The sequence below is a fragment of the Carassius gibelio genome, chromosome B7 (assembly GCF_023724105.1).
Source record: "Carassius gibelio isolate Cgi1373 ecotype wild population from Czech Republic chromosome B7, carGib1.2-hapl.c, whole genome shotgun sequence".
Classification (NCBI taxonomy): domain Eukaryota; kingdom Metazoa; phylum Chordata; class Actinopteri; order Cypriniformes; family Cyprinidae; genus Carassius; species Carassius gibelio.
In genome coordinates, this window is record NC_068402.1 from 27877109 (window position 1) to 27899230 (window position 22122).

The 22122-nt window shown below is 38.8% G+C and overlaps 1 protein-coding gene across 2 annotated transcripts in view; it reads right to left on the reverse strand.

Annotated features, from left to right (window-relative positions):
- The window catches only part of lrch4 (leucine-rich repeats and calponin homology (CH) domain containing 4), a 42457-nt gene extending 21781 nt beyond the window's left edge, over window positions 1-20676 (reverse strand). The window contains exons 1-3 of one of the 2 annotated variants that reach the window (XM_052560669.1): window positions 20261-20647; window positions 1816-1960; window positions 1486-1615 (exon numbers count right to left, since the gene is read on the reverse strand). In XM_052560669.1, coding sequence (XP_052416629.1) covers window positions 1486-1615; window positions 1816-1960; window positions 20261-20432 — 447 coding nt within the window. In that variant the 5' untranslated portion in view covers window positions 20433-20647. Of the gene's footprint in view, window positions 1-1485; window positions 1616-1815; window positions 1961-20260 lie in introns of both variants that reach the window. The other variant, XM_052560668.1, reaches the window with a different exon arrangement.
- Between the last annotated feature and the right edge of the window lie 1446 nt (window positions 20677-22122).

Consider the following 22122-nt stretch of genomic DNA (forward strand, 5'->3'; position numbering starts at 1 on the left):
TCTCCAGGCCCTCTCGGTGGCCCCTAATTATCTAGACTTTGCCCCTGGTATGGCCAAAGCATTTCTTTACCCTCGAGCGGGTTATATTCCTAAAGTTCCCTCTGTCACACCACAACCTGTCGTACTGCAGGCCTTCTGTCCTCCTCCCTTTCGGGAGCCAGACCAGGTGAAGCTAAATTGTATGTGTCCAGTGCGAGCACTGGACGCATACGTCCACAGAGCTGCCCTGTGGAGAAAATCCGACCAATTGCTTGTATGCTACGGTCCTACTAACAGGGGTTCTCCTGCCTCTAAGCAGACCCTTAGCCGTTGGATAGTCGAGGCTATCAACGAGTCATATGAGTCCTCTGGTCTTCCCCTTCCTTTGGGAGCCAAGGCTCACTCTACGCGGAGTATGGCTGCCTCTAAGGCCTTCCTGGCAGGTGTGTCCCTCTTGGACATCTGCAACGCTGCGGGGTGGTCCACGCCCTCTACATTTGCCAGATTTTACAATCTCGATATGCGAGCCGCTCCTGGCTCTTCTGTCCTCTCGTCCTAAGCTGTGCTCTACGGATACACACTAGGCAGGGGTTTGGTAGTCTGGCAGCGTTGGCACATCGTTCCCCAAATGCGATCGACGCAGCTCGAGTTCCCGAAGAGGAACGTCCCTAGGTTACGTATGTAACCCTAGTTCCTCGAGGGAACGAGACGCTGCGTCGCCGAGCCATACTCCCGGCACCCCTGCCTGCGCTTGCTTCCCTACTCGAAGCTGAAGCCAGCTGCGTGGCACGTGCCTTTATAGCTTCCTGGTCGCTACGTCACCCCGTCCGTGACGTCACGCTCTTCCATTGAACTGATTGCACACGATATTCAGAGTTGTTCTTGCCAAAGGCGTTCCCCAAATGCGATCGACGCAGCGTCTCGTTCCCTCGAGGAACTAGGGTTACATACGTAACCTAGGGACGTTTTTGTGACTGATTCTGATATGGATTAACTCTGCTAACTAAACTACAAATGTAGAAAAAAATCCTCAGACATATTGTGAAACTGTGAAAACATTTGAGATGAAGTGCTACAGTGCTACAGCGGTGTGATGTCAAAACCTGGAATAGTTTTTCACTGCGGGTTCCCTAAAAATATTCCTGTGGGGGTTTTATTGTGTGTTTTTTTTAATTGATGAGCATAACAAGGTCTATGATAAATATAAACTGAAAATAATTGGATGTTTTGTTCTTCAACGTAAAGTACAGTTACTCATCCTGAATTTTGATGAAGTCATGAATTAATAATAAATAAAAAAAACCCATAGGAAAATCTCAAGGGAATCCATGGCAAATTATTCATCCTGGTTTCGACATCAAGGCTCATAAATCTCTTCTTGTCTTTTTTTTAATCAACCAGTTTGTGTAAGGGGGAGGGTCAGGATTCAGCAGATCTGAATAAAAACCTTTGTCTATAAGATGCCTTCTAAATGAAGATGAGTGTATATCTGTCAGTTGTACGTACCAGTTGTCGCAGGTGTATGAGTGTGTGTATGGAGGCCGGTATGACTGATAACTTGTTGTTGCTGACGATGAGCACCCGCAGGAGAGGGAGCTGACATACTGACGGCGGGAGACTGGACAGCTGGTTACGACTACACCGCACAAACAGAAAGAGACAGAATTCAAATGATGCAATCTAACACCAATACAAAACACTGAATGACAGATTTACTGTATATACTGTACAATCCTTTAATCAAGCTGAAATTTAACTCGGAGTGACCTGATTATTTTGTGTACGTTACAATCCAGATAAATGTGATGAGACACTTGAACCTGTATCTTGTTTTACCTGAGGTTGAGGTAGGTGAGGGCTTGCAGCTGGCACAGGTTGGGCGTGAGGGATCGCACACAGTTGTGGTACAGGCTGAGCGTCTCCAACGAGACAAACTGACACACCTCCTCTGGCACCTCACAGAGCCGGTTCTTTGACAGGTCTGAAAGAGAACCACCAATCACAGTTAGCAAACAATAAATACTGACCAATCAAAAATGCACACACACACACATACATATACTGTATATACAGGTGCATCTCAAATTACAATTTCATGGAAAAGTTCATTTCAGTAATTCAACTCAAATTGTGAAACTCGTGTATTAAATATATTCAATGCACACAGACTGAAGAAGTTTAAGTCTTTGGTTATTTTAATTGTGATGATTTTGGCTCACATTTAACAAAAACCCACCAATTCACTATCTCTCAACAAATAAGAATACTTCATAAAATAAAAAAAAATAAAAAAATAAAAAAGAAAAATAAAAAAAAACTTTTTAGTGAATTGTTTATCATCATCATTATCATCAAAATCATTTAACCAACTTTTGGTGCTTTTGGCAGTGTGGGCAGGTGCCAAATTCTGCTGTAAAATGAAATCAGCATCTTCAAAAAGCTGGTCAGCAAAAGGAAGCATGAAGTGCTCCAAAATATCTTGGTAAACAGGTGCAGTGACTTCGGTTTTCAAAAAACACAATGGACCAACACCAGCAGATGATATTGCACCACAAATCATCACAGACTGTGGAAACTTAACACTGGACTTCAAGCAACTTGGGCTATGAGCTTCTCCACCCTTCTTCCAGACTCTAGGACCTTGTGCATCTTTTTCTTCCACACTTTTTCCTTCCACTCAACTTTCTGTTAACATGCTTGGATACAGCACTCAGTGAGCAGCCAGTTTCTTTGCCAATTAATCTTTGTGGCTCCTTGTGAAGGGTGTCAATGATTGTCTTCTAGACAACTGTCAGATCAGCAGTCTTCCCCATTATTGTGTAGCCTAGTGAACCAAACTGAGATAACATTTTGAAGGTTCAGGAAACCTTTGCAGGTGTTCTGAGTTGAATAGTTGATTGGCATGTCATCATATTCTAATCTATTGAGATTTAAAGCCTTTATGTATAATGCAATATAATGGGTATGAAAAAAAATGCATTATAATTATTCAAAATATGCCTTGTAGTGCATTTTATCTTGTAGTAAATAATTATAACCAAATTTAAAAAGCATATTGTAACAATTAATTGATAAGTCTTATGACATATTAACTGTGGTTACAATTATCCATGAGATTGTACAATGCATTATAAGGTGTATTACAACCCACAATAAATGCATTGGAACTACTTTTATAAGGTATTATACATAAATGATTTAAGTAAAGTGTTACCTAAATTTGTAAAATACCACCCAGGCATGTACTTGATGGGTTTCGTGAGACCAAAACCGAAATGGACAAACTAGGTTTGAGATGATCTTGCCGATTACAACACTTCCTTCGTGTTTACATTCTCTTAGTCACAATCAATCAACAGCCAGACTATAGATGCATCCTAAGCAACAGACACGCATCTATTGTCCAGCTAGCATATGCATTCAAACACATTGTTTATGCCATCCATGGTTTTTGTGAGCCAGGGACAGGAAACACATAAACATTCATGTTTCCCAAAGTGAACAAAGACTTTTTTTATAGGAATCCAGATTTTGTCCAAGTCCATTTTTGACAGCAATTGAGGATGTGAGCTTTTTTTGTCAGAATATAGCTCAAACTTTTCCAATTCCCTTCCAATATTTTCATTTCAGAAAGAGGTTGCTCTCTCCAGATAATCGTGAAACACACTCCCTTCTGTGGCGCTGGTCGTAGGGTCAGGATGTATTTCTGGAGAGGGAAGGATTTTAATTACAGGACCAAGGAGGCTTAGAACAGGGTGTGTGAATGTGAGCGTAAGTCCATGTGACAGGAGAGACAAACCAGACCAAAACACAGAGAAGAGGGCTAAATGAAGGTTAGCGTGTCATGTTTTCAATGTACATTAGTGTCATATGCACAAGTACAGTGTAATTTCAGGCCTTTCAGATCCAGTTCTCCACACTTAGCTTTGACAAATAACCCTCTCGATGATATTACATCCAAATTTACATTCACACTGTGAGAAAAATAGCATGTGGAAGTGGGTGTGTGCATTTTTTTTCTTTCTATTCTTCCCTGCACTGTCCAATTGTCCAATCTGCTCTCCTTCTCCAGATCTTTTGTTCAGCCGTTTTATTTGGCAAAGGAAGCATTTCCCGCCTCTCCATTCCCAGTGGGAACTAAAGATTCCCAGCCCATACTTCCCACAATCCTCTGCACTGCTTTGCACTTGCACCAGCCTTAAGGCCCGTTCACACCAAGCACGATAACTATAAAGATAACGATAAAGATATAGTTCTAAAAATCATTCCCAATATTAAAGAATAGCAGAGTCCACACCACAACTATTACGATTAAAGGCACAGAGAAATTATATAGTTGGAATCACTTTCAGAACAATTTTTTTTTTCTGATGAACGATAAAATCATTGCCAACCAAACAGAATCAATCCTGCTGTAATGAGCTCGAGAATTTAAAGAAGCAGACACGCGTCCGCTTAGAATACACAAACAATATAGTTTGCTGGTGTAGACGCCAATATCGTTATTTTTATAGATAAGATATAGATAAGAGGCGTAGATTGCTGACAAACTACGCATAATGAACCCTTCGATAATGAACGCGATATTGCTTGCGAGCTTCTCTTGTCCATACGGTAGCTTCTCTACTGTGCGACAGAGAGTCGCAGGTTATGATGCAATCGTTAGCCTATTTTTACAAAAACTGCTTCTACGGGGCCACAACGTAAGATACAAGGTAATGGAGCATTTTATACATTTTCGTGTTTCTTTAGAAATAGTGAATGGACAAATGGAGTCTTTAAACACCTCAGATGTAAAGTTATTCACTGTCAAAGTGACGCCAAAATGAATGGGAGTCAATGGAATGCTAACAGCAGGTGGGGGTCCGCTAGCCAATAAAAATATGAAACCCTGCCCCCCTGGCTGAATGCTGCAGCGACGCTGTTCGGCAAGCACATGACATAAAACGAGGCCAGCTATTGGGTATTCGCTACTTCTCCAGCTGTACTGGCTGAGTAAAACCTCCGGTGGCTCATTACTGCCGCACTTTGGTCACCGCAGATTTAAATATGCACGAAATGAGCTGCTTACGGCAAATAAAAGTTATTTAGCAACTAATTGATGACTAAATTAGTTGACAACTATTTTAATAATCGATTTTAATCGATTAAATTGATTAGTTGTTTCAGCTCTAATCCAATTTACACAAACTTTTGACAACTCACATTTGGTAACTGTTCATGTTATATGAACTGTTTATCTAATTTATATGCATGATTACCTGTAAATTAGCTTGTAGAAATTGTCAGCATATTTTGGTTTTAATGAGCACTGTTTATGCTACACAAATAATGTGGTTTTGATATTCAGCTTTTCAAACGTCTTTACAAAACATTAAAAATAATAGCCAAACAAAATGTTCTATATATATATATATATATATATATATATATATATATATATATATATATATGTGTGTGCATACACTAAAAATATAAGCAAGTCATTCAGAAGCTGATTCCTCAAAGTGAAAACATCATTTTGTTTGCTTAAGTGGTCTGACAACTTGCATCAGTTTGAGGAGGCACCCAACCCGTTTAGCTGTACAACAGAATGAAGCTCTTTTCTTTTTATTTCTAGTATATTTGCAATGAAATTATCTTTCACATACTCTTTTAGATCATTTCTGTTTGAGTGGTACTGCTTAATGCTTTCATTTCAGTTCAAGCCATGTTTACTTTGTGTTCATGGAAATAGTGGCCTAGACGTATCACATTCTCCTGAGGGGCTCACAAACACCTCCTGCGTGAGGTATGAAATGATTATTATGGCATGACAAAAGTCACCAGCTAATAAGCAGGACTGTATTTCAATTATGTCCTGAAGGTCTCACTCCAAATATCTTCTGAGTGTGTGTGTGTGTGTGTGTGTGTGTGTGACTGTGTGTGTGAGGGATAGAGAAACTTCTTAAGAGTGCCAGTTGGTTTACTGATCCCCTCTCTCCGAGGAATATGAGCGTTCTTCTGCCTGCTAGCGTCTCTTTGGTGTAATTGAAGCTGGTTTTGCATCTGCTGTGTGTGAGAGAGTGTTAATCAACACACACGCACACACACACACACGTCTCCACACCCTGCACTCTTTCTTTAGCTCTAGAAGGAGATTACACAGATTAGCCTGCTGGATAACAACAGACTCCCTCACAGTTCATTTCAGACAAACACTTACACAAAAACAACACAAACAATCCCTAGTTATACTCTATGCTCCACACAAGCTTTATGTAACCTTTTATACCCACATGACTACTACTACAACAGGTGTTGAGGTGTGTTACTTGAAGGGCCCTGACCCAAGCAAAGATTTGTCTCTGCGTATCTGCTGCCAGGAGCTCTAGTCATCCCTGAGATTACCTGAAACACGACGCTACGCTTGTGTCAACACAACACACTGACTAGACCTGATGTGTCAGGCACTGACTCACTTTTATCTGAACAAAACATTTTTATCATCCATGTCTGTCCTGTCTTAAAGGGGAAGCACATCATTTCTGTAGCACTTTCTAAATAGGTTGCCACTCCACTTATTCATCCGCTGGTTGGACCAACAATTAACCACATCCCAAACTCACACCAATATAAATAGTATCGTGCTAAAATAGATTCAGAAAAAAAAATTATACAGTGGAAAGTCTACCTACTCTTAAGTGGCAAATCACATTTTGATTGGTAATTTTGTGTATGGGCAAAAGCTTTTCCCGTGTAGATTTTGGTCGTGTGGATTTGCCATCTTGAGAAACAGCCCCTCACGGACGACTGCAGCCCACAAACAAAACCAAAACACAAAATAAAACCCAGGCCTGGTCCTCTCTTGTCCTTCACTGAAGTAACTCCTCTTTTATCCTTCTGGAGCTCCTCCGTGGGACTCGAGACCGGTGAGTGGTGCAGGTGTCACTCATTTCCAATTACTCCACTGGCCTTGACCCGTTCCCACGGCTCTCGGGCCAGCCCAACTCATCACGGTGGTACTTCGTGACGTAGAGCAATAACAGAATAAGATTTGAATTCCTGACGACTCGTTCAGGCGATTGCAGATATTTTGCAGATAGTTTATGTTCTCATACAGCTACATGACACACTGCATGAAAGGTAATATTTCGAAATGGCATAATGGGGCACTTTAAAGCAAAAGCAATTAGTAATGGGCATTTTTGTGATTTTCTCATTTTGATCAACGATAGGTTTGAAAACGAGTACTTGAGTATTCAGGGGCAGGGTATGTCCGTAATGGAGATAATAAAAATATCTGAAGACTTAAAAGTACAAAAAATGTGAAAAACAAAAATATGACAAGAAAATCTGTCTATTAAAAAAAAAAAAATTTGTGATTAGAAAACTGTTAAATTATGATGCAGCAATGTTATTAAAAAATAAGCATTTAAAAAAGGACCAAGAGAAAGAGCTACTGCCATGATGCGCTTTCATGACAGCATGCTGCTGAAGCACAGACAAGGATAGCAGACAGAGATAGATTTCACATTCTATAAAGTTCTAATCATAATCTTATGTTTATGGCAGATTTGTGCTATATTTTCACCTATATTATCAAGTGATTCCTGAAATCTCCTGCACATTTTCAAAGCCATAAGAAGTACAAAAACTGCTGCTGAACAAACATATAAAAGCAATATGACGATCGGTCAATCTCGGACATTGCATTTGAGCATGAAACTAAACACTGGTAATATGCATGGTGCTAAATGTAAATATCCCAATGCCTCCTATATTAGAGTAATCAGATATGTACAGTAGCTAACCCAAACATTACTACTGTACTACATGATTCCCTCTCTTCTCACCTCGATACTTTGTAATGCAATTTGTGACCAACTAAACAATCAGAGCTCAGGGTGCCATCCAAAGTGCTGCTATATAATCTATCAGAAAAAAATATATTTTTCATGATCGACCGTCATTGTCACGGCCGAGTACTCAATCACTCTATCACTGTTGCACATAAAAGCAATAGCTTTTATCATAATTTTATTACCATTATATGACTTTCTTCAATTAAACACAAACTGAGATGCAAAATATTCAGACTGTGAATGGCTACCGTCAAGCTCTGAATGGAAAAACATAAGCAATAAAAATATCATAAAAGTGTGCACTGTATTCCCAGTCTTCTGAAGCCATATACTATTGGCTATTTTCTGTGAACCAAAGACGTATGAGAGCAAAGCCAGGTGACATCAATAATCTCATGACATATTTCAACACAACCACAAGAACTAAAATTACATGTGATACAGAGATGGGGTATGTTTGTAATATCCTTTGACTAGCCACCAGTTAGTAAATGAAAGGCTTCAGACGGCTTGGAAAGAGGATTAATTCATTAACTTTGAAGAATTTTTTTTTTTTTTTTTGCCTTTGTCTATAGAAGAAAGCACAGAGAGAAAGAGATGGGGATGATGAGCTACTTGACTTGATTGTCTCAATTTTTCACAATTTCCTTTGTATGGAAAATTTGTCATACAGAAAATTTGAAAAGAGTCAAAAAAAGTTTTTTAATAACAATATTGATTTCTGAGAGAATTAAGGAAGAAAACAGAACAGAATTGAACAGAATTGCACAGTTCACCTTCAAAATGTTCCCCTAGAGCCAATAGACAAACTACACCTTATTCTTTCTCTTCCTCTGAAGGAGGAACAACAATAAACCTTGCCATGACTTGACTTGAGATGGGGGCAGAGAAAGAGAGAAAGAAAGGGAGTGGGGGAGCCTGAGAGGGGAGAGGGGGGCAAATCTTAAAAGGGGAATGGTGAATGAGTAACAGCAGCATGACAATAGCTGTGGAAGCATGAATACTGGCCTGAGCCGAGGGGGTGACGGAACAAAATCACACGGGCCAGAGTGACTCGACACATTCAAAAGAGCACTACTGGAGGCAAAACTTAAGATTGTGTGTGTGTGTGTGTGTGTGTATGTGTGTGTGAGTGTCTTGCCTGGCACACGAGAGCTAGTCAAGAACATCAGTAAATTTACCGTAAGAAAAAACGCTTGTTTGACCTCACTGCCACTTTAGAGAGCACTTTGGAGTGCACTGACCATATCGATCAAAACACAAGTGTGCCACATCCTTTTCATTATTCCTTGCTGCACTATAAAACAGAGGTTTATTTTCAGACCTCAGTCTCCAAACAGGCTCTAACATATCAGTAATGCAATCATATACAGTTCAAACACCATAATCCAACAGGACAGGTCTGATTTATACAAGCTTTTAGCTAATGTCAAGGTCCAACAGGCTTAATTTCTTAACAACGGCATAAAGGCCAGTCAGAGTTACTTCAGAAAGCCTATTCGAGCATTAGCAATTTTCTGTTGTACTCTGAGAGAATCCTTTTCAAACTAGATTTTCAGCTCTGAGGAAAATATGAGTGGTAACAAAGCAAATCTGGCTTTCATTTCACTTGCATTTTAATTTAACAATTATTTTAACACCTTTGAGGAAGCACCAAATAATGAATGCTAACTATTCATCATAACCTACAATGTATTGTTTATATGCAACACATAATAAAGTAACCAGTCCTCCTAGTTTATTTTCAGATGTTTTTCCTTTTAGGTTATTTTTTTTTATTTATTTTTTTGCCTGTTTTGAGTCAGTCAGTTCAATGAAATTGTTTGGTTATGTTTGACATTTTTGTTTTCTTTGTTTGATTTTGTTTGTGTGTGTGAATGAGTATTATGTTTGTTTCATTGTGTTTCTTTTATTTGTTCTTCGTTTTGTTATTGCTTTAGTTTGTTTTATTTGTGTGAGAGTATTTTGTTTGTTTATGTTGTGTTTATTTATTTTTTTGTTATTGTTTTACTTGTTTTTATTTGTATGTGTGAGAGTATTTTGTTTGTTTTTGTTGTGTTTATTTGTTTTTAATTGCTGTGTTTATTTGTTTTGTTTTTGTTGTGTTTATTTGTTTTGTTTTGAAGCAGTCATTCTGAAAGAGGTTGATTCCCAACCCTAACTTTAAAGGGATAGTTTATTGTCTTTTTTCACTCTCAAGTAGTTACAAATCTGTATGGCTTACATTCTTTGGTGAAACATAAAAAAAGGTTTTGAAAAATGTCTTAATGTCTACAGATGAAAGACAGATCAACAAGCCACTGGATTTAAGCTGTCATAAATGTCACAAAACATGCAAACATGTTATATTGTCAAAGTTTAATTTTCATAGATTTATTCAAATTTGAACTATAATCAACAGTATTTGGGATGGTTCTGCAGATGCATGGTTAGGGAGTGTTTAATCTCGTCTGTGTGAAGCTTTGCCACTGACATTAATCATTCCACTTTTGGGTCTATGGGGCAGTACAGCCAACAACGCAGTCTTCAAACACTCTGAATGAACAGAGGGGTCTGTGTGCATCCCGTTTAATCCACGGTCAATGGCCCAGCACTTAGACTACAGTATTGTCTTTAAACATTGATGGAGGCCAAAGAAGGTCAAACTGATGGATTTAACCAAACAAACATTTAGGGGCCCCCGAGTTATACCATACAACTGCTTTTGTGTTCAATTACATAGACACCTCAATTACCTTTAAACCTCTTCTCTCTCTAAACAGTTTTATTAAAATCCTAATAAAACACCCATACGTTTACTGCTTTTTAACATACACTTTCTAAACACTCAAGCAGTAAAACAACCCAAAGACAGTTCATCCGCAGCCATATGGGGTTAAGATTCTTTAGAGCTCAATGAGTAAATTGATGGTTATCAGGCTCTCTGCAAAAGAAACCACTAACGCTTGAGTTACCAGCCTGAAATATATTGAGATGACATGACTAGTGATGTAAGTACTTCACACAACAACACATAGAACATCAGCATTGATCATCCTTCTGAATTATTATTTCTTAATGCAAACAAATGAACACAGAACAAACCATATGCACTGTGTGAAAACATTTTTTCAATAAGTATGAATAATTATATCAATAAGTTGTGGCGCCAGCTTCCATGCAGAGTAATTTTGCCCATAATAAAAATAAAATTTACTTGGTTAGTATTTTTATTGTTAACTAAAAGTTAGTATTTTTATTGTTAACTAAAACAATTGAAAAACAATTACATTATTTGAAATAAAGCTAATATAAAATATACATTAAAATAAATTTAAAATAAAATATACGTAAAATTGTTAATGTATGAATACTTAAAAACACGGAAATACTTAGAAATCTGGTAAGTTTAAACAAGTACTAAAATAACTAAAGTAAAAAAAAAATGTACCTGAAAAAAAAAAAAGAATAATACTAATAAAGCAAATAATCATTGGCATTTTTTGTACATTCCTAATTTTATACTTTTGGAAATGTAAAGAGAAAGAAAATAAATTAGTATTTTTTGAAGCCATTTCACTCATCCGTGATGTTTAATAACAATAACAATACTGAAACAATCACTATGGCACGCTCTGATCATTCACCAGGATTGTAAGATTTGACTTTACATAAGCAACACTTAATGAAGTAAACTCACATGGAGTACTAACTCATAGTGCACATGCCGGGCTGCTGTGTGTGTGTGTGTGTGTGTGTGTGTGTGTGTGTGTGTGTGTGTGTGTGTACCAGCATCTATGCAAACGTTCCAAGCTGGCAGGCAAAGTTGTGGTGGAAAAGATCTTTGTATCAACAGCAAACTCAAGGATCTGTTTCTATACCCCATGAACACAACCAACTTATGACACAGATTTGTTATGCGCAGGTTTGCGAAGGTGGAAGCATGTCTCGGGGTGCAATCAGATTATGTTGTGCTGTTCTGAGCCCTTGATCTCATGCTGTGGAGGAGGTTCAGCGGTGACTCAAGAAGTCTCGACTCTATACAGCAGAAGCTTGTATCTGTTACACAAGACCGAAGAAACTAGACAAGTGCGGTGAAATCCATCTCACACAACCAAGACGAGGTTAGCGGATGTGTTCTGTCACCCTAACAACCAAATCATCATGTGTCAAAACAAACATAATGCAGTCAATTAGCGATCAACCCAGGCATATATTTGTTTATTGAAAGGTACAAAAGCTGTCACTGGGGCAGTACATTTTCAAAAGCTACTTCTTTGCATCTTAAGAGTCCATATTGGTACATTAAAAGTACATTTAGTACCTAAAAATGTATAAAAAAAAATCTGAGCATGAATAAATTACATGTTTAGAACGCTGGCCTATTTGTGGTGTTATTGTGAGAACTTTCGCATTTTTTTTTTGAAATGCACGTTTGAGCTCTTTTGTTAAGCAAAAAGATTGTCTGATCTGAAGAATAAAGATGGTGTGTTTGACCAATGTCTGAATAACCCTGAAAGATGCTCATTTTCAGCAGTATTTGCTAAGGCAAGTCACATTAGTGAAATTGCACACAAAGAAAGATTCATTGTCAGTATTATCAGCATTGTAGCGATGCACGAAGCACAGCTCAAGCGAAAGTCACTTTCAAACCACGCAGCTTTCTGTAGATCTACACTCAAATCCACCAATGTGACTTAAATGTAGTGGGAAATTTTTCATCTCTCATTAATTTGTTAAGTGTTATTATTAATAATGTGTTTTTATGATGAAATGGATTAGATTGATAAATCATGAACATCCCTCCTAGCAACAACGCAAAACAAAGTAGCAACCACAAAACAGCACAGATTCGGCTCAGAACACCTTGGCAACTGTCTGGCAAACAAACACCCTCACACTGTGGAGTTCTGCACAGGCAAGCACAGCTTTGACCCAACTCACTAAAAACCATCATCTAGCAGACGAGCACTATCTGTCAGTGTGATAATCCCCAATGTTCTCTCTCTAGATAATCTGCACCAGAGGTCTGATGTGGTATAACTCCGCCCGCTCTAGTCTCAACCAAACAATTAGCAAGTTCTGAAGCGCGCGCACACACACAAACACAGTAATTGGCCTCGATGCCTCTCTACAGCCTAATGGGAGATGGCGATTCTGCCATCTGGACACGCTTCACGTTACATATCTTATCAGGAGCCGGTGTTCATCAAACATGCACTTTTTGCATCCTATCGAGTATGATTATGTGGAACCTGGAAAGGGGAGGAGCAGATATATTGAGACACCATATGAACCGTGTGTTCAATAAACCATGTGGCACGTGTGCAGTGAGATACCGCGCCATGTGTGCATGGAGGTGATGTTAGCTCAGAATGTGTACGAGTCAATGAAGCGTGATATGGTACAGAGAAAATTCAGCAAACATTTACACCTGCACATGTTTTCGTATTTTTCGTATTTTTTGCTGTATTATCAGCAACACAAAAGCACAAAGCAGCATCAACTCAACTCGATTGTTTCGAAAATATTAAACATGCAAATGTGTTCATTTGTAGATAAACAGAAGCATGTTTTTTTGTGAAGTAAATACTGTGTAAAATAGGTAACAGGCAAAGAAATTTACATATTTTGGTAAATCTACTATATACTGTATACTATATAGTGTAATATACTGTAATATTGGGCCCTGCACATGACATTAAGGTAAAAAATTAAATTAAATTAATTTAAATTTAAATTACATTTTGTTTACAATCTTGAAAACTGAGACAAAGTTACAGAATAAAGCAAAATACTTTTTTTAGTACACTCCATAAACAAAGCATACTTGTGCATGTAAGCATACAAGAGCCAGCCGTCGCAACAACGTACCAGAAAAATACGTCGCATAAAAGTGTCACAGCAAAAATAGCTCTACAAATCATAGAGGAATAAATCTGAGAAGACTTCCTGTGAGTCTGCAATGGTCTCTGCTGCAGAACGATTGATAATAGTACAGCATCTGCGTGATTTCACTCTTATTTTTCATTATAATGGATATCCGTTATAAAAAGAAGCAATTATAAGTCAAGTGCTTCTAGCTGTGCTCCTCTCTTGGGATTTGAGACCTTCTGACCATCTGTTGTGCTTTAAAAAAGTGCGAGTGAAAGGAGAGGAAGAGGAAGAGAGAAAAAAGAGGGAGGGAGTAAAGCTGAGAGTTTGTTGCTGAGGAGAAGCAGAAGTTGAAGGCAAGGAGCCCACATCCGGTGGCTGTGTAGTGGAAATGCAACTGCAAGGGGAAACAGAACAACACCGTGCAACAGCTGGTGGTGCAGTCACACTCCGATTCTCACTCGTGGACAATTATCTGCATTTTTCACATATATATACACATGCACTTTAGACCTAAACATGACCACTCGCATACACACTCACGCAAATAGAGTCTCCAACAGCTGGCACTAAAAGAAAGCACACACACTTATACGAAACACAGCTGGCGAGCTCTCAAAACATAATGACACAAAACAGACAACCAACACACACACAAACTTGAACTTTTGCCTAGCAGAGCTGAATTCATAATAAGTCTTCTCTAGCTCAGAATCTGAGAGGCTCATTTGCATAGGAAAAATGACCTGCTGCTCTATATTCAGTACTAATGCACAGGGTTGACCACATCCTAACACAACAGGAAATACTTTTATGAAAAAAGGACAACTCGAATGACCCATAAAAGAAGGGATCATCTAAAAAGCCGAGTGAGCTATCTAACTTTTTTTTTAAAACATTATACAGCTAAAAGATGCTGCAAGGTTTCTTGCTAACAACATGTGAGAAGATTTTGTTGTATGGGCATGTTGATTTGTTGCATAACCCACATGAGTAAGTCACATGCATCAACTCTGCCATGAAACGGTCATTGTGTCACTGTGTGTACGTATACAGGATCTGCTGTTTGCCTGATTGGGAAAGACAATCAGTGTCATTTTTACTTCCTTGTTATCACTTTATGACACGAACGTGTGGGTGTGTGGACTGAACCCTTCAAAATGATGTTTTAAGATCTAAAAAGAACCTCTTTGATGCATGACAACATTAAAAAGTACATGATAGCATGATAGCAATAAAAAGTACATTTAAAAAAAAAAAAAAAAAGGGAAGAAAAAAAAATTATTTTAAAATTACTCTTTATCTGGAAAAATTATTCGCTCAAAAACTATCAAAACATTAGTTGTATCTTTGACAAAGATGCTGCAAAACCACTGCTCTACAACATATATTAATATATCTATATACTGTAGATCGGTTTCCAAGACTGGGATAAAAAATGTGTTTCTCTAAAACACTGTGGGAGAAATCATGCATTTCTGTCGAAATTTGTTCAGTCAAATCGAGTCATAGTTTCCGCAGATCATCTGCTCCCATTCTGTCATCGTCTACCCACCCTCACCAAACTCTGTATGACCCACAGAGCACAAAATAAGATGCAATGAAATGAAATAAAAAAAGACTTCAGTGTTGTTCACTGAGCCAAGGTCCAAAGTGTACCTCTGGACTAATAGTTTTTAAATGGTTTTAATAGGGATTACTTTCACAATGTCTTAAACGTGTAGTATGGAATTTTTGGCCACCAGGGGTCACTCAATCAAAATAATAACATAAGACGTACTTTGATGACGTCGGGAAAGAGCGTAAGGCTCATGGGAGTTGTTGTTCATTGGAACACGCGCTCTGTCGCTCCCTGTCATTCCTCACTCATTCTAACTTAGTATTTTGACAATCATGTCTTTTCGAACGGAGAGATATAGACGGTTTCAACGGCAACAACATAAACAAACGTTTACTGCGCATGAGCGCTTTTGTGGACCTAACTTAACTTCCGGTAGACTTCCAAATAGAATCAATAACAACAGCCAAGTCCCTCTAGAGTAGATATTTTTTGATAACAAACAAAATGTTTGCTGCGTGAATCAGGCGGACTTAATGAAAATGCAAATTCATTATTTGCCAACAGGAGATGTTTTATAGCACAGACATAAAGCGCCAGAAATAGCAGTAACAGCTGTAAACGAACCAGAGCTGGTACGCTCATACGCTGCTATCAGGCATATAACATGCAAGTCTTCCTTCAGAAATACAGCGATATAAAAACATCTGTGCCTCGTTTTGATATTTAAACATAAATGTAAGGAATTATTATTATTATTAAACGTGCTGTACGCAACGTTACTCAATGAAGTCTTTTTGAAAAAAGATCAGTTTTAAAATTGTGGCGAGTCTCAAAAAATAAATAAATGTATGGGAAACACATCCTGCAGCACATCCAAATGAGCCAAACTTCAGTCTACTCATCACCTTGCCTTTAACTGTGTTTGTAGAAGGCACCGCAGCCAGACCGATATACACGACCGTGCGCCCGAAGAAACCGTCTATATGAATTATGAGACCCCTATCAAATCAATATACCATCTAGCTAGTAGTAATATATGTTAAAAAACACGGTCGCCTTTCGTTAATAATTATAATTACGTTATACTATGATATCGAACAAGTTAGAGAACTGCATTTGAAGCTACTTTATTCAGCTAGATATAGAACAAGTGTAGATTTACATGAGAGCTAGTCCGTCTGCGTTTTACACAAGAAATCATCGTTTCACAAAATATACGGATAGATAAAGTTAGCTGAATGGATGTATACCTGTTTATCAGAATGCAAGCGAGTTCGGCATCTCTCTGTAGTTTCAGCTTGTCACGAAGCTCTCTCTATCTTGGAAATGCAACTCCAATATTTACCCGTGTCTTGTTGCTTCTCTTGTCCCAAAACCATCTCGGGTCATTTATTTCACCCATGCGTTTGCGCTTCACAGAACGTGCAGGCAAAGCATAATCATGATCCATAACTAAGTTATTGATTGAGGTTTAAATACGAATATAAACAATATAAATATAAAATATAATAGTCTCGATAAAGTGTGTGTGTGTGTTCACTACTGTGTGTGTGCACTTTGGATGGGATAAATGCAGAGCACAAATTGTGAGTATGGTTCTCCATACTTGGCTGTATGTCACGTCACTTTCACATGAGCTACATCACTGTTTAGGTCACCTTCCCCTTTCGGAGTTAACAGATGTTAAAACTAAGGACATTATTAACGGTCACAACATTTATTTTGACTGCTGAAGCTCGTGATTATAGAAAGGGGCGTTACATTTCCTGCGAGTGCTTGCAGTGTTTGGCCAATCACAATGAACTGGGTCAGTGGGCCAATCAGAGCAGACTGCTCTTGTCGGAAGGAGGGACTTTGTTGAAAATGATGCATTTAAGAGAGGCGGGGTATTTGTACAGTATTTGAAAAATAACGTTGTTTTTTTTTTTTTTTTTTTACATTAAAGCATGTCAACTTATTCTGTTACACCAAATACACAAAATAATGATCTTTAAAAAAAAGCATAATTTGACCACTTTAATTTCCCCTCATTCACAGCAAGAACGCTAACTCTAATCGCATCCAAAGCAACAGATAACACTGTTCTGTTTATTATGTATGTGCGCTGCAGTTATGTCATGTAGCTGCTGCCTTTGATGCTCAAGCTCTTCAAAGTCAGGTGGATTCCAACAAGCTGTCATTGTTTTTATCTTTCTTTCACACATGAATCATAAGCATTTACCCATATGAAAACAAAAACAATATTATCTTTATAAAAGAACATCAAGACATTACTAAATGCTAACTTGTTTAAGCAGTTTGTTCCTTGTTGTTTCATACAATTACTGAACAAACAGGCAACCGAATCCAAGGCAAAACTGCAACACAGCTCTGAATGTATGCCAAAAACTAGACCGCTATTAGACCAACATCCAGACAGTCCAGACTTTCACTGCCACAGACACAGCCGTGCCTACAGGCTAATGTCGGACAGGAAACATTACTGATGGGGGATAACAGATCAATGGAAATAAGCCATCAGGACAGCATCTTGTAAAATATAATCTAGGCCATCTTCAGAAAACCTTTTGAAAAGCATCCAACCGACACCAAATTTAAAACCTCTTTTGATGACCTGGATAAATGGGAATCTTAACCCGACCAAGAAAGGAGAGAGATAAAAACCTAGAGAGCTAACACGAATGGGAAAAGCAAGGGGGAGAGAGAAACCTGCCTCAGACAATGGAGGAGGGGTCTTGCCGAATGGACTCCAGTTGGGGGGAAAGAGGAGGGTCCCTATTTCGGGAATATCACAACAATGGGAGCAGCCCACAAGCCCGTTTTATCAAAAAAAAAAAAAAGGGAAAAAAAGGGCTCTCTCACTCCCCTCTTTCTCTCAGCTGCTGTGGGGCTTAGTTGTGGTATGGAGTGTGTGTCTCTGAATAAAACACTGCCCCAAGCACGGTCACAAGAAACATTTTCTTCTAATGCACACACAAAAACACATTCACTGTGATTTCATTTGGAGGTTCCCTCTTGGTGCCCATGTTCCTCTTAGAGCTGCTTCGAAGGAGGTCCTTTTGTTTATATACACTCTTATCTCAAGCATCCGTCTTTCAGCCCCTCTTTCAAATAACCAAATTTATTCCACTTCTCCGATGAAAACAAACTCAATCCGGGATGTCATCTCACCCTAAAGTGCTGAGGCACAGTCTAGCTTGTCTTATTGTTGTAGGGTGAAGTCAAGAGCGGGATATTATTACTCTGGTTATGAGTGCGGAGGTCCGTTTTAAAGGGGTCTTGGTGGATTGATGAGCCTGAGCTTTAGATCTAGGCCTCCAGCAAGACTGAACCCCTAACCTTCCTGAGGGAAAGTTAGTCCAGACTGGAAAGTGAGCTTCGGGAGAGTGAGCGAAAGAGTGAAAGAACAAAGCAAGGCCCAATCCTGGCCTCCTTAGGCCTCTTAGCAAAAGAGACACTATCATCTTCCACCTACCTTCAAGTACACACTGCAACGGCAACCAGTAATATGTGAGCAACACCTAGTAATCATTCTCTACCTGATGCTAGGTGTGTCTGGGGAACATGATTATTATGGAAGGATTTTTTATACACTGGATCTATGCTTGGATTTCTAGCATTTTTAAATGGCAGTTTCAGGCCTAGTTCTGTTGAAACGTTCCACACCCTCGGACGCATCCCAAACTGGCGCTTGGATTTTGGAGAGTCAGACGTACAGTATGGTTGTCAAGGCAACATGGTTATCCATGCAGAAAACTGATGTGAAAAACCTCCACAGAAGAATATTAGACCATCTAAAATATCTAAAGACACGGCTTAATACACTAAGCCACAGAGTACAAAACGCAAAGAGCATTAATCTCCTACTGGAGATGCTCATTCTTGCCATTAATTACGCTGCATTTCATTTAATGAACTCGAAACAATTCTCATTCATGTCCTTAACAATAGCATACCAGAGCACAATGACTTAGAAAACGTAGGCCTCTTCCTCGCTCCAAAAAAATGTGTTTAGTTCAGTAGCTTTTGCAACAACTGTCTTTTTCCAGCATCACTCATAATAAACTCAGTTTGGACATGTGCAGATAAAAAAAAGCATGTTCAGTTACAGTGAATACTCTTAATTATACAAAAGCCTGAATGATACAGCCATTTGCCAGTTTGCAAATTTCAAATATTGGCTTCACTGGGTTATGATCATCTTAATAATGTATGTGAATATCAGAAATGCAGGTGGTTTTAGTGGGCTATCGTTTTGTATAATTTATAAGTTGTAAATGCATTTGAGTAGCTAAATATTCCAGCTGTGGGTAACAAGTTACAAAAAAGAGGCACAAGAACTGAAATGACAGTAAATGTCACTAACTGATAGCATCTAAGCTAGCTCAGTCTGACTAACTGGTATTAGACTGCAGACCATGTGCGTGTGGGGGTTTGTATGGCTCATAGACAAACTGCTTTATACCCACTTTGTGTAAGAGGAGCAGCAGATGGTCTTATTAGTGCTGCTGGCAAGAAGATGGATCTCAATCACTCAAAAGAGCCGTCTACAAACAATACCATTTTATAATATGCCCAGTTCTGCGGGGTTTTCTCTGCACTCAGATCAAATAGTGAAGTTGTACAGTGGGTCTGTGGTAAGATGGCTCAGCCCGAGTGCAGCTTCCACCTCGACAACAGGAAGAGAAGCACAGCGCAGATGTCTTCAATCTCTAAAGCAAACACTCCGGCCTCAAACTCAACAACCTGTCTTTAAAAACACAATAAACTGATGTACGGGCAGTGATTGAGTCCTTTAGGAACGAAAGCGAGGAGTAAAGTGAACTTATCAGACGCCCCGCTTCCTACAAACATCTCTAAAGTGAAAGATCCGCTTTTTCTGGGGCGGGCGTGATGATGGTGGTGCTGGTGCAGCCCTGTAGAAGGGGCGCAGGTGAAGACCACACTCAAACAAAGGACATTAAACGCACTGGTATATTTGCTCCCCCTCTCTCATCCCGTGATCGCTTTCTTGAAGTCTTACCTGCGTGTGTAATGTCGGACAGGTCGTAGTTCTTGGCGGTGCGGGGGAACTCTTTGAGTTTACGGTTGGAGAGGATGAGCGCTCCGCAGGACGCAGCCTCTTCCAGCGCCTTCTCCACGCTCCTGCTGGCCGCTACGGTCGCCGGCAGCTGCGCTCCATCCCCAGCAGCCATCAAACACGAAATATTACCCAAATATTACTCTGTACTGTGACAATCAGCCGTCCTAAACCTCCATCTCATCAGAGGCCGATCTAATAACGTTACACCCCAGGAAAGTAAGTCGTTATACTCCAGAAGTGAAGTAAAATCCAGTGACTGAGCAAAGTTGCGGTGAGTTGACAGTCGTTGTGCCGCAGCGAGCCGAGGACACTCTCAGAAGGGGCGGAGCTTGCGGATTGAGCAAGTCTTGATTGACAGGGCGGACACACCCAACACGAGCTCGGGAAGTGAACACAAAAGCGCTGCTCTCATCTCAAGGGGGAAATGATAAGGTTTTTTTTTTTTTTTTGGTCGTTCGAGATTTTATTCAAACTTTACAAGCGTCACTACTGAAACCGAAGAAGTTTTCGCATTGTTTGCATACCGATAGCAGGACTGACAAGGTTCAACAGTAAGAGGAAGCTTCTAATGGATATATCACAAAGCATTTCCCTGTTTCAAGATCCATTAAACCATGTACACTTAGAGAGAGGAAACGAAGGACATAAATATTGCATTAACGTTATAGCATTAGTTCACCCTTAGTTTGCTTTATGGGTGTGAAACCAACACAACTGAGATTAAAAAAAAAAGGAAGAAAAAAACACCATTGCTGGTTATAGTTTTTCTTTATCTTTATTTTAGTTTATATTAGTAATTACTTTATATTAAAACCTTAATAGAACTTTTCAAACTCTAAAAACATTTATTTTTAAGCCTACAGTATACAAACACAAGCTTGATATCTCTATTAACCTTTGAGTCATTAAAAACTACACATACTGTTAAGCCATTTGAAATTTTGTGGAAATAAACATTCACATAACAAAAATAAATCTAAAACATTTATCTAAAAATATATATTTTTAACTAAAAAGGGTTATACATCCATAAACTGTAATTTTGAGAGGGTGATTTTTTAAATTTATTTTTTTATTTTGTATGATGTATAAATGAGGTCATTATTTGTTTGTTTTTCAACCATGTTATAATATTATGTTGGCAAGTTTGCCCGTATAGTACACAGAAAGCTTTCACAGAGTTATTGCTTACCCATGCATGCTTAATGTCTATCTGTTTTTTGTTCAGTGTTTCTGAGTTCAGTGTTTTAGGCCTGACAGGGACACAAAGTGGGTCACAAAATTATCCACTGTGTCATTACTCCCCATGGAACAAACAGAGAGGAAAAGAGGGACTGAGTGAGTCCAGAGGAAGAGAAGGGATGAGAGGCCATGAGAAAGTGTGAGGTCATAATCACAAATCTGTGTGAAGCCCCCGTGATCTGATAGGAATATGTAATAAAACTAATAGTTTATTAATTAAGAATTGAAACACTTATTTAAGTCTTAACTGTACACTGTAAAAATATGTTTGATGTAAATAAAATAAAAAACTTTGTTGGAGTACATTTTACAAGAATTTCTATTTCAGTCTTTCTACTTAGAATATACACAATTCATATCATGGCAAAAAATCCCCGTTAGCAGGCTGAAAATCCAAAGTTGATAAAGGAAGTTTAGTGCAAGGATGCATCCAGTATAGCCCTGGTGTCTTTGTGTAGAGCTGTGTAACAGCGTCCCCTGGCGTACAACACAAAACAGAGCTCTTTGTGTGTGGCAGAATGACTCAGAAAAACAGCCTGCTTCATATCAGATATATTTTA